The sequence below is a fragment of the Mustela erminea genome, chromosome 1, assembly GCF_009829155.1.
Source record: "Mustela erminea isolate mMusErm1 chromosome 1, mMusErm1.Pri, whole genome shotgun sequence".
NCBI classification, from domain to species: domain Eukaryota; kingdom Metazoa; phylum Chordata; class Mammalia; order Carnivora; family Mustelidae; genus Mustela; species Mustela erminea.
Window position 1 is genome coordinate 99,050,275 of NC_045614.1, and position 19,364 is coordinate 99,069,638.

General features: G+C 39.9%; 1 protein-coding gene and 1 long non-coding RNA gene across 7 annotated transcripts in view; one reads left to right on the forward strand and one right to left on the reverse strand.

Annotated features, from left to right (window-relative positions):
• Positions 1-3: 3 nt before the first annotated feature.
• On the reverse strand, positions 4-10,459 carry LOC116585772. Its single transcript, XR_004283777.1, has 3 exons — positions 10,439-10,459; positions 4,038-4,043; positions 4-76 (listed from the first exon to the last, which is right to left on the reverse strand). It is a non-coding gene; the product is annotated as an uncharacterized LOC116585772 (long non-coding RNA).
• Positions 5,965-19,364, forward strand: part of PARP15 (poly(ADP-ribose) polymerase family member 15) — a 55,609-nt gene continuing 42,209 nt past the window's right edge. For 2 of the 6 annotated variants that reach the window (XM_032335019.1, XM_032335006.1), the window contains exon 1: positions 5,965-6,208. Coding sequence is in view for 3 of the 6 variants with exons in the window: in XM_032335006.1 (XP_032190897.1) it covers positions 6,173-6,208 (36 nt within the window). In the remaining 3 variants the exon portion in view is untranslated. Of the gene's footprint in view, positions 6,209-18,425; positions 18,438-18,567; positions 18,650-19,364 lie in introns of those variants that run through there. The other 4 variants (XM_032334997.1, XM_032335001.1, XM_032335025.1 and 1 more) reach the window with 3 other exon arrangements.

Sequence of the window (19,364 nt, forward strand, 5' to 3'; positions counted from 1 at the left end):
CATCTTCGGTGAGGGTAGAGGGAGTGCTGTGGTTCTGAAATCATATTCTGTGTTCTTAATTTGAAACAGTAGCTGTCTATCAATCCTCTTTTTATTGCCATCTCTGAGGTAGACTTTTGGTTTTTTGTTTGTTCCTTAAGTACCCTAAAAGTAAAATCCTAGTGTGAAGGGCGCCTGGGGGGAGGGGCTTTGGTTATGGAAAAGTAGAAACACACATTTCCCTCCCTCCCTCATGGCCAGAAAAGTGGCAAGAAGCAGAGATTGGGCAATCTTTGGTAATAAATAGAGTAAGGCTACTATTTTTCACAGTACAGAGCCTGATACACAGTTGGTGCTTCATAATTTTTTGCTGCCTGCCCAGGCTGCTAATAGCCCAACAGAGGGATATATTTCCCTAAATCTTTGACAGAGGCTAGAGTTAGGAAGCCATTTCTGGGGACCTCACCACTGATTTGGAAAACTTGAGTTTCTTACTCCAGAACACTCAGCCTCTGAACTCTCAACTCTGAATGTTGTTGACCAGCCTTTAATTTGCCCTTGCTCCCTCCTGACTTAAAATATGCTGTATGGGGTGCATTTTCCCTGTCATACTAATGCTACCAAAAATGTTTCTGAACATTTTTTTTCTTATGGATATTACTGTACTTTTTAAGTATTCCCTGCTTCCAGTTCAACAAATAAATTAGTTTCAGTTTCCATAGACCATCAGTGGTGTAGCCTCCACCATAGCAGTTTTTCCATGCTTTTTACTAAGAAGTCCCACCAAGTCCTGTTTTCTCCCTTAAAGTATCTCCATGATACTCTCTGTAGACAGAGACAAGGTTGTAGTTGAGCCTACTATTAGAGATATATAGCATGTCAAAACGTACTTTTAAGTGGTTCTCTAAGTCTGAAGAAAATCATACTAGCAAATTATCTGGTTATCCATGTCCCAGCCCCTCACCAAAGAAGATGAAAAAGAAATCTTTTTCTTTTCCTAAAGATACACATACACACGTGTCTGCATTTGTTAATCAGATGGTAGTAGCTAATAATTATTATGGATTTATTTTGTCCTCTTTATAAGAGCTTTATATCTGTGATTAATACTTTAATATTATCCCCATTTTGTAACTGAGAAAACTTATGCATAGAGAGGGTAAGTACGCTGACAAAGGTCACATAGTTTAAAAGTAGACGTGCTGGGATTTGAAGAAGATAGTCTGGCCCTAAGGCTTCCCCCGCACAGAGTCACCCTGCCTCCTAGAGGGGACTTCTGCCTGGAGCTGGCTGAGGAATTCCCATGTTTTTGTGTTTCTTTCAGAAATGCATTCCTGCACAGTACTCAAAGTAGATTTTTTCCAAGGACGTCCTGTATGAAGAATTTAAAAACCCAGAATCTTTTCATTTATCCAGAGAGCTGAGGAAGCTTAAGTTAAGTGATAGGTCATTTTTTAAAAAAATCAGATTATACATTTAGTTTTTGGTGATTCATTAAAGTCTTTACTGTTATGATGGTTTTACATCTATGATCTTTTAGCTGAATTTGCTTCAGAAAAGCTACAGTCTGGGTCCTGCTAAGTTCCAGATCCTTGGCTGCAATGTGTGTGCAAAGGAAAGTTTCATGGTAAGACTGGTTGGTGAGCCTTTGGATTACTGCTCTCATTCTGTGGAAGGTATTATCACCTGTATCTGCTTTAAATAGGGGCACCTGGGTGGCTCAGTCAGTTGAGTGTCTGACTCTTGATGTTGGCTCAGGTCATGATCTCTCGGTTGTAGGATGGAGCCCCAAGTAGGGTTCCAAGCTCAGCAAGGAGTCTGCTTGTCCCTCTCCCTCTGCTCCTCCCCCTGCACCCCTGCTTGCTCTCTCTCTCAAATTAAATAACTAATTAAATAAATAAAATCTTACAAAGAAAGAAAGTTATATCCATAGAGGAACAGATGGTCTATGTTCCTCCCCGTACTCCTTCTTTCTCTTCCCTTGGGATGAGATTCTGTGAGTTCTGTACACCACCACCAGTGTACAGCAATATACCATGTGAGCAGATGTTTGCTGTTGATTTTCTGTGTAGCTATTTGCTAAGTAGTATCGCAGTAAAATGTAATAGGATTGACTTCACTGCCATCAATTTCAGCTGTGAAAATCACAATCCTTAATATTTTTTTTTCCTTAACACAAAGGGTATCATAAGATAAAAGTAGGCTACAGGATTCATCTCTTCTCTCCTTCTAGAGAAAAACGGATGCCATACCCTATTAAATAGCCTTTGTCCCCTCCTTGCTCCTAGAGTTTCTTTTTTTTTCTTTTTTTTTTTTTTTTAAAGATTTTATTTATTCATTTGACACAGAGAGATCACAAGCAGGCAGAGAGGCAGGCAGAGAGAGAGAGGAGGAAGCAGGCTCCCCGCGGAGCAGAGAACCCGACACGGGACTCGATCCCAGGACCCTGAGATCATGACCCGAGCCGAAGGCAGTGGCCCAACCCACTGAGCCACCCAGGCGCCCCGCTCCTAGAGTTTCTTTTTCACCTTTCCAACATCAGTGCTGGATTACCCAGATGGCTCACTGGGTACCAGCAAATCAGGGCACCTTCTCTCCGAAGGAAAAAGAGAATTGAAATTAAGATATTTCATGTTTTTTTAAAGATAGACGTCTTCTGCATCCAATTCCCATGTGTGGGTTCTCCTTCCATACATCCAACCAATTCTCTTACACCAGTTGGGGGTCCTATAATTCAACTCAATTCTAGCACACTGGACTCAGAGATAGCATCAGATTTCACAGGCTAATGGGGCTGCATCCCCGCAAGACTGCTGTCTACTTTGGATCCCAAAAGCAAACGTAGGATGCCACCTGTGATTCTGGCTGAATGGCTGTAAATCTCTGGTCCTCCATGATCCCCTCCTTGGGTTTGCTTAATTTGCTAAAGCAGCTCGGGAAACCAGTTTACTCATTACATCACTGGTTTATTATAAAAGCATATGACTCATTGATTTCCGGATGGAAAAGATGCATAGGGCAAGGTGTGGGTAAAGGACATGGAGCTTCCGGGCCTCCAAGCAAACCACTATGTCCAAATCTCCACCTGTTCACTCACCTGGAAGCTCTTCAAACCCCATCCTTTCCAGGTTTTTATGGAGTCTTCAAAATGGAGGCGTGATTGATCAGATCTCCAGTCATTTGTGATTGAAGTCAACCTCCACCCTCCCCGCCTCCCCAGAGGTCAGGGGTTGGGACTAAAAGTTCCAACCGTCTAATCATGTAGTTGATTCCTCTGGCAACCAGCCTTAGGTCCTCTCACTAACAAAAGACAACTTTATCACTCTCAGCCGTTAGGAGATTGCAAGGATTTTAGGAGCTCTGTGCCAGAAAGAGGGATGACCACCAAATATACATTTGTTACAATAAATCACAATACAGAGAGCACTAAGACAGTCCTTAGGAGAAAAACATAACCTTCTGTTGGGCTTCTTTACACTTACCTTATGGATAAGTACTGTTTTTGCTTTGATTTCCCTATGGGAGTTGGGCACAATTTCCTTTACTACTGATTGGGGTCCTGAGTCCTCCAAAGCACAGAGCCTTAAGGAAAAGATCAATTGTTAACAGTTTTGGGGGGAGATGCAAGCCCAGGTCAGGGAAGTTAGTAAGGATGAACAAAAAGGGAAGCCAGGCACCCTAAGAAGCAATGCAGGGCCATGCAGCTTCCCACCCTGGCCAGAGAGAGCCTTGAAAAGATCTAGCACGTCACTCAGCAGCTTCGTTTGCTTGGCATATGTGTTGAGAGACTGTAGGAAGCATTTTGTTTGAATGTCTTCTTTCATAGAGAAGGAAACTCAGTTTTATTTCCTGGAAAAACACCAGACAATGTAAAACCTGTTACATTTATGTTATATTACATTAAATATATTGCGTATATTATATTATATTAAAATGTGGCCTTTAGTGGCACCTTTGACTTCCCCCTGTCCTGCTTCCTGCGTATCCATTATCACCAGCCCTGTCTCTCCTTCATTTCAAATCTCGCTGCACAGTTGGCATCTTCATAGTTCTCTCACCAGAATCTCACCTCTAAAGACTTTCTCTGTCCCGATTCCCAGCCCCTCCTTATACTTCAAACTGCCTTTTGTAAAACAATAGCTTTGGGGTGCCTAGGTGGCACAGTCGGTAAAGTATCCGACTCTTGGGTTCAGCCCAGGTTGTGATCTCAGGGTCGTGTGATGGAGCCCCATGGCGGGCTCTGTGCTGCTTCATAGTCTCTCTCCCTCTCCTTCCACCCCTATTTCTCTCTCAAAAATAAATAAATAAAAATTAAAAATATATTTTAAAAAATAAGAGAAACAGTAGCTCCAATCTCATCGTTTCTCTGAAATATGCCTTCAGTCACTCCCTGATACCTAGAGCAAACTTGATCTTGGGTCAGAATCACTGGAGAGCTCAATAAAACACAGAATGCTAAGATCCATGCCCCACTCCCTACCCCCACCAGTTTCTAACCCTGTAGATGTGAGATTGGGCCCAGAATTTGCATTTCGGATAAGTTCCTGGTGATGCTGATGCTGGTGGTCTGGGCACCACATTTTCAGGACCACAGGCCTGAACATAAAGTTCAAATGACACAGTATGGCCATTAGGCATTTCTCATTCTATTTTGTTCACCTCATGTCCCTTCCTCTCCTATGGGTAAATGGCTCTTGCCAGGTTTGAAGCCACCGCCTACGCCCCCCTGGCCAATTTAGTAGTCTAACCTTTAGCACCTTTAAGCCACATGATTAACTAAAACTTCTTTTGTGTGTCTATAGATAATGCATTGTTTCCTAGAAACACCTGGAACCAAATCCTCTTGCACAAACTCCTGCACCAGCCACCCCCCATACACAGCTTTGGAACACCTTGATAATGTCTGTAGTTGGCACCATTGCGTCTGCATGCAATCAAGCAGTGCTACAAACCACTATGCTCCCCTTTTTACTCATTAACTGCCAGAAATCTTCTTAATAAAGAAACCTCTAAGTTGATTTTTGGGCGAGAGTCAGCCTTCTCCCCAGGAGGCCGGCCTCCTGAATAAAGCTCATACTCCTTTCCAACCGCTGAACTTGCCCTCAGATAAAAGGTTCAGTACACACTCTTCCCTTTCCCCTTTAACCTAGAAGGGAAGGGAGGGGAAAGGGGAGGAGGAAAGGGAGGGGAAAAGGTGGGGAAAGGGGAGGGGGAAGGGGAGGGGAAAGGGGAGAAGGGGAAGTGAGAAGGGGAGGAGGAAGGGGAGAGGGGCTGCTTCACTATTTCTCGCAGGTTTCTCTTAGCCCTTTGCCTCCATTTACAAAGGTAATTCCTTTATTAAACTCTCATCAGTTACCCACGTTGAGTATACAGGTTGCCCAAACTCCTTTTCAAAAGTTCGCCTTTACTGCCACTTTGCTTTTATGCCAGACCTCCATGAGTACCTGTTTTCATTTAGGGAAAGAAACCCAAAGAGTATTTCAGACTTGGCCTCATTTAATCCCCATGATAATACAAGGTATCTATGCCCACTGACAGATTCCATTGACTGGGGTTACACGCCTGAAGAATCTCAGAGCCCAGAATTTGCACCCCAAATTTGACAGCAACGTCTGTCTCAAATGGATGATAATCTTTTTTTAATTTTTTTTTAAGATTTAATTATCTATTTATTTATTTGACACAGAGACAGAGGGAGAGAGAGAACAGGAGCAGGGGGAGTGAAAGAGGGAGAAGCAGGCTTTCCCCTGAGCAGGCGATGCCGGACTCAATCCCAGGACCCTGGGACCCTGACCTGAGCTGAAGGCTGAAGCAGGCGATGCCGGACTCAATCCCAGGACCCTGGGACCCCGACCTGAGCTGAAGGCTGAAACTTCTGAGCCACCCAGGAGCCCCTGGGTGATAGAATCTTGAGGCAGCTGTTTTTGAGGTCTGAAAACCAAAACCTAGGGAACAGTGATTTGCAGAGAAAAGAAAGTGAAAGGAAAGGCACGGGCCAGTTGGGTGGGGCTGGGGCCCCATGAGTGGAGTTGTGGAGCTGGGGAGGACTACACCCTGCTGCCCGGGCCCAGATGCCGGAAGCCTGACACCCCACACTCGAAGAACTTGCTCAGGAACTGGTGGCTGTGCCACTGTGTACAGAGCCTAGGAGATCCGGAGGCCTAGAGCGTGAGGTCCGCCTCAACTGGGCCGCATGTCCGGCTGGCTGGTGTTCGTGCTTAGAGGAATGGTGAGCAGCGCCATGGGCGGGAGTGCGGGGGGCGGCATGGGACACTTCAGGACTGGGCTGGGGGAGACCGCACAGCCCTCTAACCCCCTGTCTCTGGGGAGGAGCTTACCACCCTGACTTGTCCCGGTAGAGAATAGAGTGCAGGGTGTCATTTCCCATGGAATCTTTGGTCTCTTTCCCCTTCACTTTTAGAAGTTCTTCATACATTAGGGATAGTCATCTTTTATCTGTGATATATGTTATGGCTATTTCCTTTCAGTCTGTCATTTGTCTTCTGAGTTTGCTTATGGTGGCTTTTTCTCCCATACAAACAGTTTTTATTTTTATGGTAAAAACTTTTTAAAAAGATTTTATTCATTAATTTGAGAGAGAAAGAGAAAGCATGAGGGAGGCGGGGGACAGAGGCAGAGAGAGAGAAGCAGACTTCCAGCTGAGCAGGGAGGCTCAGTTCCAGGACCCTGAGATCACATGACCTAATGCTTAACCCACTGAGTCACCCAGGTGCCCCCCCCTTTTTAAAAAAATTTACCAATTTTTTATTTTATTGCATTTGGAATTTTGGTCATATTTTAATAACTTTCCCTATCACCTGGGTTATGGTCACCCATTTTATTTGTAATGGTTTATTTTTCACATTTAGATCTTTGATACATTTGGAGTTTATTTTTGTTTATGATTTGAAGCATGGATCAAATTTTATCTTTTTTTCCAAATGGGTATCCAGTTGTCCCAACACTGTTTATTAAAAAGATTAGCACTGCCCAAGATACCACCTTTATCACTTACTAGATTTTTACATGTATTTTGACTGTTTCTGGAACTTACGTTCTATTGACATGTTTATTTATCTGCTGCAGAGACTTTATTATATATTCTAATGTCAGGGCTAGTTCCCCTAAGAGCTCTTCCTTCCTGCTGTTTTCCTAGCTGTTCTTGTCTGCTTATCTTTACTTATGAACTTTGGGACTGACTTCTGATTTATGATCAGTGGCATAAAAAGCTCACTGAGGTTTATACTGGATTTGCATTAAATTTTTAAATTACGGATAGCTGACATCTTGAGATGGTGTTGAGATGTTCTAACCAAGAACAAAGGATGCCATTTCCTTTTTTAAAATTTTTTAAATATTTCTTTATTTGTCAGAGAGAGAGGGAGAGAACACAAGCAGGGAGTGTGGCAGGCAGAGGGAGAAGCAGGCTCCCTACTGAGCAAGGAGCCTGATACTGGGCATGATTCCAGGAAGGGACCATGACCTGGGCCAAAGGCAAGTGCTTAACCAATTGAGCCACCCAGGCACCCCAAGGATGTCATTTCTTTGTTCAGGTTTACTTCCCTGTCTTTAAGGAGTGTTTATAGAGGTCTTTCCAAGGTAGTGGAGGAGTAAGAGACCTTAGTTTTCATCTGGCCCCAGTTATTCAACTAGATAGCTATCAAATAATTCCAAATACCTGTGAACTCAATTGCTGATCCAAGGAAAGAATTGCTATAATTCTACAAATAGAAAAACAACAACTTTCTGCAAGGTAGAAGTGCAGAGAAGTGAATTCCAGGCAGTATATCAGAAGATAGACCTTGGGGGGCAAGAGCCTCCATAAGGTGGCTCCCAAGCAAGTGATATAGGAGTGGAGCACAAAATTGGAACTTTAAGCAATCTGCTCTGGTGAGGGACATCCCTGTCTTCAAACTGCTCAGGGGGCAAAGCAGGTGTGATCCTGGGTGGGACAGTGAGTCGCAGGATCCCTGGGGTCACAGAAAGACCCGGGGTGCCCGAGGATGACATGGCTTCCAGGTATTGGCACAGGAAAGCCAGCTACTAACAGTGAGCCCGGGAGTGGAGCTCTCAGCTTGGGGTTTCCGTAATCTGCAAACCATGACACAGTCCAGCAACCGATTTCCAAGCAGGGGCACAGAAAGTGGCAGCACCACAGCAAGATGCTGCCCCCACCCCCGCCAGCAGCATTGTGGGGAAAGTCACAGGAGTGGGTTTGGAGACTCAAAGCAGGGTCACGTGCCTGAGATAGAAACATTCTGTTATAGGCTGGGTGAGCATGGAGTGAAGCCGGAGACCAGGGAGACAGGAATGAGTGACTGCTTTTCTCCGAAGTCTCACTGAGGAGTGGGACCCTGAGCTCTTGGCTCTGGGACTGGAGATTGGGAGGCCACCATTTTCATTCTCATCCTCCAAAGCTGGTGGAAAGCCTTCAGGGAACAAAAGTCCTGCAGAGACCAAATGGGAGCCGATAAGCTTAACCTGGCCATGGCAAGGACGGTACAATTCCACCCAGGGCAAAGGGCATAAGATTTAGTACAACAGTCAAAGATCAGGAGAACTTCTAGCTAAGACCAAGTTTACCAATTACACAGAATTGCAAAACTCCAGCACTAGGGGAAAATAGTATATAAAATTCATGGGTTTTTTTTCCCCTCATGATTCTTTAGTCTTTACATTTTAATTTTTTTCTCTTTCCTTTTGAAATGATTTCTTATTTTATCAGCTTTTTTAAAAAAGTCTTTTTAAAATTTTCATCTTGAGAGTTATATTCTATCCTTTCATTATATTTAATTTTATTTATTTGTATATAGAGATAGATTTTTCTTTACAATTTTGGGATGTAGTTTCTTTCTTTCTTTTTTTTTTTTTGAAGTACAAGAGATAATTTTTTTTTAACTGTGGTAAAATATATACAACATAAAAGTTACCATTTTAACCATTTCCAAATGTATAGTTGTATGGCATTAAGTGCCTTCACAGTGATATGCAGTCATCACCACCACCATCTCCAGAACTTCATCTTCCCCAACTGAAGTTTGGAAAGTACTCTAATTCCTAAACACTAACTCCATATTCTCCCCACTCCCCAGGTCCCTGGCAACCACCCTTTTACTTTCTGACTCTACGAATTCGACTACTCTAGGTATCTCATATAGATGGAATCGTACAATATACAGTTCTTCTGTGATGGGGTTATTTCACTTGGCTTCATGTCTCCAAGATGCATTCATGTTGTAACATGTGTTAGGATTTCCTTCCTTTTTAAGGCTGGATAATATAAAAGTTTTCCATTTTGGTGAAGTCCAATATTCCTTTTTTTTTTCTTTTGTTACTTGTATGTTTGGTTTCATAGATAAAAAAAACTATTGCCTAATCTAAGGTTACACATGTAGTGTCTTCTAACAAAGACACCAAAATAAATCCAGGATATAGTGTATTGCTCTATTCTTTTCACCTGTCCTATTATATCCTCTCTATTTTTTAAAAATTTTCATTTAATTTTTTTCAGTTTCAGGTCTCTTCTGATTTATTTAGTGTATATTTCTGTGGGCTATTTGTTGTCATTTTAGTATTTTGTTCTCTTGTTCATCTGTTCTCTGGATAGAATGATAAGACAGAAAAACTCACCTCAAAAAAGAGAAAAGAGAACAAAAGGCTGTACTGACTGCCAGAGACCTAATCAGTTTGGATATAAATCAGTTGTCAGAACTAGACTTCAGAATAATGATTATAAAGATACTAGCTGGGCTTGAAAAAAGCATAGAAGACACTAGAGGATCTCTTTCTGGAAAAATAAGAGAACTAAAATCTGATCGAGTTAAAATTGAAAAGGCTATTAATGCAATGCAATAAAAAAATGGAGGCTTTAACTGCTAGGATAAACGCAGCAGAAGAGAGATTTAGTGATATAGAAGACCAAACAGATGGAGAATAAAGAAGCTGAGGAAAAGAGAGATAAATAACTACTGGATCACAGTGGGGAGAATTCGAGAGATAAGTGATACTGTAAAGTGAAACAATATTAGAATAATTGGGATCCTGGAAGAAGAGGAGAGAGAGGGGTGGGGCAGAAGGCATATTGGAGCAAATTATGGCTGAGAACTTTCCTAATCTGGGGAAGGGAACAGGCATTCAAGTCCAGAAGGCACGGAGAACCTCCCTCAAAATCAATAAAAATAGTCTACACCTTGACATATAATAATGAAGCTTGCAAATCTCAGAAACAGAGAAAATCCTGACAGCAGCTCTGGACAAGAGATCTTTGACCTACAAGGGTAGAAACATTAGACAATTCACAGACCTGGGAGGCCAGAAAGGAGTAGCATGATATACTCAGGGTGCTAAATGAGAAAAATATGCACCCAAGAGTACTTTATCCAGCAAGTCTGTCATTCAGAATAGGAGAGATAAAAAGGTTCCAGGACAAGCAGAAATTAAAAGAATTTGTGGTAGGGACGCCTGGGTGGCTCAGTTGGTTAAGCAGCTGCCTTCGGCTCAGGTCATGATCCCAGGGTCCTGGGATCGAGTCCCACATCGGGCTCCTTGCTCGGCAGGGAGCCTGCTTCTCCCTCTGCCTCTGCCTGCCTCTCTGTCTGCCTGTGCTCGCTCGCGCTCTCTCCCTCTGTCTCTGAAAAATAAATAAAATCTTTAAAAAAAAAAAAAAAAAAAAAGAATTTGTGGTCATTAAACCAGCACTGCAAGAAATATTAAAGGGGATCCTTTAAGTGAAGAGATAGCCCAGAAGTAACACAGACCAGAAAGAAACAGGAACAATACACAGAAACAGTGACTTTACAGGTAATACAACGGCACTAAATTCATATTTTCAACAGTTACTCTGAATGTAAATGGGCTGAATGCCCCAATCAAAAGACCTAGAGTATCTGATTGGATAAAAAACAAAACAAAACAAGACCCATTGATATGCTGTCTGCAAGAGACGCATTTTATTTATTTATTCTTTTAAAGATTTTATTTTATTTATTTGTCAGAGAGAGAGCACAAACAGAGGGAGCAGCAGGCAGAAAGAAAAGCAGCCTCCCCACTGAACAAGGAGCCCAATGCGGGACTTGATCCCAGCACCCCAGGATCACGATCCAAGCCAAAGGCAGACGCCCAACCTACTGAGCCACCCAGGCATTCCAAGAGACTCATTTTAGATCTAAAGACACCCCCAGATTTAAAGTGAGGTGGTGGATACCATTTATCATGCTAATGGACATCAAAAGAAAGTTGGGTAGCAATCCTTATATCAGACAAATTAGATTTTTAAACCAAAGTCTGTATTAAGAGATGAGGAAGGACACTATATCATAATTAAAGGGTCTATCCAACAAGACAATCTAACAATTGTAAATATTTATACCCTTAACATGGGAGCAGCCAATTATATAAACCAATTAATAACAAAATTGAAGAAACTGGATGATGGACATTAAGGAGGGCATGTGATGTCATAAACTCTGGATGTTATATAAGACTGATGAGTCACTGACCACTACCTCTGAAACTAATAATACACTATATATTAACTAATTGAATTCAAATTAAAAAAATATTTAACATTTTCTTATATAGAATATTTCTTGTTAAGTTTGTTTCTAAATATTTTATTCATTTATTTATTTTGCTATTTTACATGAGGTGTTTCATTCACTGTATCTTCTATGTATATGAATGCTATTGACTTCCTTTCATTTAAAAATTTAAGGTATAATTTACATACAGCAAATTCATACTTCTTAGTGTACAGTTCTTTGAGTTTTGACAAATGCATACAATCATGGGATAACCACAAGATATAAGATATACAAAGATATAAAGGTATAAAAAAGAGTTTCAACACTCCCCGAATTCCCACTGGTTCCTTTGTAATCAACTTCTGCACTCAAGGTGAGTCCTTGGCAAACAGTGGTCAGATTTTGGTCCCTGTAGACCATGCCGCACGTGGTCTTTTGAGCCTTGCTGCTTTCACTTAGCATAATACAATTGAGTTTCATCCATGTTGTTGGACCTATTGCTAATTTGCTCTTGCTTTCTAATTTAATTCCACAGTGGAAATCAGGAGATGGACACTTAACTCACTGAGCCACTCAGGTGTCCTTACTTTTGGAGTGTTTAAAGTTAACATTTTTAACCTATCAGGGGCTAATACACTGCAGTTAGGTGTTGACTGTGAAGTATGAATTTATATCTAATTTTATTTTCTTCATAATGAAAATTAACATTCTGAACAATATTTATTAAATTATTATTCATCTTTTCACTTTCTTATTCCTCTTAATACTTATGTTAAGCTTTTTGATACATTAAGGTTTATATCTGGAACTTCTATTTTACTTCTTGTCATATCATTTATTTTTAATTTAGAACTATTTAGCTTTATAATTACTACCTAAAGATTTTTTTTAATTGAGTGGAGGATATAGAAAGTTCCCATATACCACCTGTCACCCCCAACTCCTCCATTATCAACATCTCACACAAGAGTGGTACATTTGTTGTCATTGGTGAATCTACATTTACCCATTATTATCACTTAAAGTTCCTAGTTTACATTAGCATTGACTCTTGCTGTTGTACATTCTTTGAGTTTTGACAAATGTTTAATAACATATATCCACCTTTACAGTATCATACAAAATAGTTTCAAGACCATAGAAATCCTCTGTACTCTGCTGTCTATCCTTCCCACTACTCTAATCCCTGGCACCCACCCTGATCTTTTTACTGTCTCCATAGTTTTGCCTTTTCCAAAATATTATATAGTTGGAATCATATGTTAACCTTTTTAGGTTGGTTTGTTTTACTTAGTAATGCATATTTAAGTTTCCACTATGTTTTTTCATGGCTTGAGAGCTCATTTGTTTTTGGTGCTGAATAATATTCCATTGTCTGGATATACCAAGGTTTATTTATCCATTTGCTTATTGTAGTACATCTTAGTTTCCTCCAAGTTTTGGCAATTATTAATAAAACTGCTATAATCATCTATTGTAGGTTTTTGTGTAGACATAATTTTTTAAAAAGATTTTATTTATTTATTTGACAGAGCAAGAGAACACAAGTGGGGGAGCAGCAGGCAGAGGGAGAGGGAGAAACAGACTCCTTGCTGAGCAAGGAGCCGGATGTGGAGCTCCATGCAGGGCTCCATACAGGGGTCCATGAGGGGATCAAACCCAGGACTCTGGGATCATGACCTGAGCCAAAGGCTGACACTTAGCCAACTGAGCCACCCAGGCACCCCTGTAGACATAAATTTTTAACTCTTTTGGGTAACTACCAGCAGCATGATTGCTGGATTGTGTGGGAAGAATATGTACAGTTTTGTAAGAAACTATCAAACTGTCTTGCAAAGTGAATACCATTTTCATTCCCACCAACTATGTATGATACGAGAGTTCCTATTGCTCCACATCCTTTGCCTGCATTTGGTATTATCACCATTCCACTAGGTGTGCAGTGGTATCTCCTTGTTTTTCGAATTTGCATTTCCCCAGTGACATATAATGTTAGGCATCTTTTCATATGCTTATTTGCCATTTGTCTGTCTTCTTTGGTGAAGCATCTATTGAGTGATGGGGTCCGTGATCAAAGGAGCGAGACGGATACAAAGCAAAGGTCAAGCAAAGCTTTATTTCATGCCAACACGGAGAATCAAACCGACTGGCTGGGGCCATCTCTTAGGGAGAGAGTGACCACCCCCAGCTTCACAGACTAGCTTTTATAGAGCAAAGACCATGTGGTTGAGCCTGGCCAATGAGATTGTCTCCACCTGGCCTGACTCATCTTTGCATTCTGGGCTCTGTTATCTCCACCTGACCTGACCCGTCCTGGTACTTGAGCTCTGTTATCAGGGACTGTCGACCATATTGGTCGACCAACTTGCTTTTAAGTAAGTTCCTCTTGGGAGTGGGGGGCAAGGTCAGTTTAAGTTTTACTGCACAAACAACAAAATGGCTGTTTAACTGGGATGGAGTCACTCTGGCTAAGTAGGTCCCTACATTGAGGTCTTTTGCCTGGTTTAAAATTAGGTTGTTTTCTTATTGTTGAATCCCAAAGGTCCTTTATATTTTGGGTAACAGCTTTTTATTAGTTATGTCTTTTGCAAATATTTTCTTCCAGTCTGTGGAAAATGCATTTTAAGGTGTAGCATGCTGAGTCCCTCATCATTCCATTTGGTATTGTCTTGTTTTTTAAAACACAGTTTGCTTTCATTTTGTCAAATTTTATAAATTACCACTTAACTGGACTTGAATTAAGGGATTTCATATATTATAATCTGTAATTTGGAGAGTATTATCATTTGTAATATATTTATGCAAGGCCAGAGACTATTGAGACTATTTTTGCCATTAATACTTAGATACTCTATTAAAGTGATCTCATATGTCTTTATCTATATTTTCTCTAAGGATTAATTTATTGATTCTTATTTTTTAAAAAAGATTTTATTTATTTATTTGACAGAGAGAGATCACAAGTAGGCAGAGAGGCAGGTAGAGAAGGGGAAGCAGACTCTCCACTGAGCAGAGAGCCCGTTGCGGGTCTTGATCCCAAGACCCTGAGATCATGACCTGAGCCAAAGGCTTAACCCACTGAGCCATCCAGGCACCCAGATTCTTATTTTTAAATAACAGTTTTGTTGAGATATAACTTACATGCCACAAAATTCACTCTTTAAGTGTACAATTCGTGGTTTTTAGTATGTTCACAGTGCTCACCACTGTCTATTTTTAGAAATTTTCATCACCCCAAAGAAACTCCAAGTGCATTTGCAGTCATTCCCCTTTCCCTCCTCCCCACAGACTAGTAACCACTAATATACTTCAGTCTTTGTGAATCTATGTATTTTGGACATTTCAAATAAATAAGATCATTTAGTATGTGTTTTTTTTGCCACTGACTTCTTTCATTTAGCAGATTTTCAGGGTTCATTAATGTTGCTGAATATATCAAAACTTTGTTAGTTTTTATGGCCAAATAATATGCCATTGTACAGATATACCATCTTTTATTTATCCATTCATTAATTGATGGACATTTGGTTATTTCCACCTTTTGACTATTGTGAATAATGCTGCTGTGAACATTTGTTGTCTCAGTCAACTTGGACTGCTAGAACAAATACCATAGACTTGGTGGCTTAAACAGCACTGATTTCCCATAGTCTGGAGGCTGGAAGTCTGAGGTCAGGAAATCAGCATGATAGAGTTCTTGGTGAGAACCCTTTTCCTGATTTGCAGATGACCCCCTCTTGTTATTTTCTCAGATGGCAGAAAGGGAGCTCTAGTTGTCTCCTCTTCTTATAAGGACACTAGTCCTTTCATGGGGGTTCCACTTTCATGACATCATCTAAACCTAATCACTTCCCATCTGACCCCATCTCCAAATACCGTCAATCACATTGAGGATTAGGACTTAAAACCTGAATTTGGGGGACACACAAACATTCTGTCCATAGCATTTGTGAAATAGTTTTTGTGTGGACATGTGTTTCACCTCTATGGTATATTCCTGTCTGAGTGTAGAACACCTGGATTATATAGTAACTCCATTGTGAAACTGTTTTCCTAAGTGGTTGTACCATTTCTATTCCAGCAAGGTATGTTTCCAGTTTCTTTGCATCCTTGTCAACACTTGTTATTGTCCATCTTTTAAAATTTTAGTTATTCCAGTACATGTGAAGTGTTAGCTCATTGTGGTTTTGATTTGCATTTTCTTAATGATGAATGGTGTTTCAACATTTTGTTATGTCCTTATTGACCATGTGTATGTCATCCTTGGAGAGGTGTCTATTCAAATCCTTTGCCTATTTTAAAATTGGATTATTTGTTTTTTTTTATTGTTCAGTTTTAAGTGTTCTTTATTTAGATTACATGTCCTTTATCAACTATGCTTTGCAAATCCTTTCTCTCTTTCTGTGAGTTGTCTTTTCACTTTCTTGATGGTGTTGATGATTTAAAAAATTTTTCACAATATGTGACTATGGTATTTTTAAAGAATGTTTTTGTTATCTTTTCCAGTTTTATATTTATTTTCATTTCTTTTCACCACCTTATTTTGATGACCAGGAAGTATTCTGAAAAATATATCAAATAGGAGTGGTACCAGAGTACATTTTTAGTTTTTGTTTTATTTCCTCCACTTTTAAGGAGAGTGGCTGTCCTGTTTCCTTTTTTTTTTAAATTGTGTTATATTAGTCACCATAAAATACATCATTAGCTTTTGATGCAGTGTTTCAAGATTCATTGTTTATGTACAACACCCAGTGCTGCATGCAATATGTGTCCTCCTTAATACCCACCACCAGGCTCACTCATCCCCCAACCCCTTCCTTCCAAAATCCTAAGTTTGTTTCTCAGAGTCCACAGTCTCTCATGGTTCATCTTCCCCTCCGATTTCCCCCAATTCACTTTTCCTTTCCTTGTCCTTATGTCCTCCATGTTATTCCTTATGCTCCACAAGTAAGTGAAACCATATGAGAATTGGCTTTCTTTGCTTGACTTATTTCACTCAGCATAATCCCTTCCAGTTGGCAGGAAGCAACAAATGTTGGAGAGGATGTGGAGGAAGGGGAACCCTCTTACACTGTTGGTGGGAATGCAAATTGGTGCAACCACTTTGGAAAACAGTGTGGGGATTCCTCAGATTTAAAAATAGAGCTACACTATGACCCTGCAGTTGCACTACTGGGTATTTACCACAAAGACTTGTCCTGTTTCTTCACTGTGAATACTATTAACTTCTGAGTTCAGAGTAAGTCTCTTTATCATACTAAAAGTTCCTTTATTTCTCTTTCAAGGGTTAAAAACAATGAAAAATGGAAGTAATAATCTCTGTTCTCCTCATAAATAGCTACCCCATACCCAATCTTCTTTATGACCATGCAACATTTTTATTTTGGTTATCTGTAGATTACCCTTTCATTATGCAGTAACAGAAACTTCTTTCTTTTCAGTAATGAATTGTAGCACTAATAATTTATGTCAGTGGATGAGCGTCATCATTTATTGTCATGGTTGTTTTTTTTTTCCCTGTGATTTGGTGAGTAAAACTGATTTTACAAAGAATAAGGTATTACTTTATGCAATCATTTATCCAGAATTACTATTTCCTTTCTTCCTTCCTTCCTTCCTTCCTTCCTTCCTTCCTTCCTTCCTTCTGCAATGAGTGAAATCTATTTTCTTCCAAAGCATTGAAAACATCAGAAAGTAAGATACAGGCCAAATCCTGTCAGATCTCAAATCAGATGTAAAACTAACATCTTAAGTGTTTCTGTCTCTCAAAAAATTGCTAAGTTGGAAGACCTCATGCAAAAGTAATGCTTTTCAGAAGAGTGGACAAAACGGATGAATTGAAAGTGGATGAAGCAGATGAATTTTCAAAAGACCATTCACGAGCCTCCCTTTTGGTTGCATTTCACAATATCCAAGGCACCATTATAGAGAATGTGCTCTCTGTGCTTATGGAGTTGATTAGTGGCCTGTCAGAAGCCAATGGTGACTTCAGTGTGGAAGTAATACCCAATATTAAAGTTGCTGTCATGACTTTTCTCAAAAATACTGGTAAGGCAGACAATAACTTTTAACCTTTCATTTGCAAATAGTGGTTGTATCCTATTTTGAGATTCCAGGCATCCCACAATGGGTTTTGTTTAAAAGTTGTGCTCTTTTTAAGTCCCAGTAAGATGATTGCAAGGGATAACATATTATCACTTCTGGTACTATCCATAACTAGCATTTATCAGGTGCCTTGCTCTATGCTAAGCACTGTGCTAAGCTTTTACTTACTTCACTCTCAAAACATATAGCACTATGAGATAGGTACACTATTTTATCCATTTTATAGATGAAGAAGTCTAGGTTTCAAGAAAGTTAAATGACTTGTTCTTAGGCACAAAGCTAGTAAGTATTTGAATCAGAATTCCAAATTGAACATTCTGACTTCTGAGTGTATTTTCTTAACCACTGTGAATATACCCTCAAATTTCCCATGAACTTAATAGTTATAGGAGTTTATTTTTATGACAATGACATGTCCAAATAGAGACCAAGCTACGGTAAAGTGAGGGGGTGAGGAAGGAAATTAGATTTAGGAAACGATATTATATTATAATCATCATCATTATTACTATCAGCTTACAAAATGGTTGCACGTACTTGATTTCATTTAGAAAGGTAACTGTTGACCCATGTTCCCAAAATGGTCTTAAATGGAGGCCACTGTTAATGATAGCTATGTACTCATGCACTCACAGTAAGCAATGTGGGATAGGTTGAGGTTGACACTGAAATTTAACTTTATATAGAAATTTAGTATCTAAATTTTAATTCTTAGTTATAGCCTCTAAATCAAATTACACTTCAAAATCTGTTTTCTTTTGCTATGAAATGAAATTATAGTACCAATAAACTGATTTTTATTTGTAGGTGTCAGGACATCTGTTAATGCTTGTGTCAGACACAATAGAGTTCAGCAATTTGAGATTTTCCCAAGACTTCTGGAACTGACAAGAACCATTACGATTGAAAATCTGCCACCTCATATTAATAATAGTTAATAACAATTTTCTTTGAAAACTCCACAAATGGAGGAGAAGGAGTAACCAATGTGCAGTTTTTCCCAGAGGAGAGCTCAGCCCTGGTTGAGTTTTCTGACTACAAAGGTAATCAATTTCTCTTCTTTCTTTTCTTTTTTTTTTTTTAATTTTTAATTTTTTATTTTTTATAAACATATAATATATTTTTATCCCCAGGGATACAGGTCTGTGAATCGCCAGGTTTACACACTTCAAAGCACTCACCAAAGCACATACCCTCCCCCATGTCCGTAACCCCACCTCCTTCTCCCAACCCCCCTCCCCTCATCAACCCTCAGTTTGTTTTGTGACATTAAGAGTCACTTATGATTTGTCTCCCTCCCAATCCCATCTTGTTTCATTTATTCTTCTTCTACCCCCTTAAGTCCCCATGTTGCATCACCACTTCCTCATATCAGGGAGATATATGATAGTTGTCTTTCTCTGCTTGACTTATTTCGCTAAGCATGATACGCTCTAGTTCCATCCATGTCATCGCAAATGGCAAGATTTCATTTCTTTTGATGGCTGCATAGTATTCCATTGTGTATATATACCACATCTTCTTTATCCAGTCATCTGTTGATGGACATCTAGGTTCCTTCCATAGTTTGGCTATTGTGGACCTTGCTGCTATAAACATTCGGGTGCATGTGCCCCTTTGGATCACTACATTTATATCCTTTTTTTTTTTTTTAAAGATTTTATTTATTTATTTGACAAAGAGAGATCACAAGTAGGCAGAGAGGCAGGCAGAGAGAGAGAGGAGGAAGCAGGCTCCCTGCTGAGCAGAGAGCCTGAT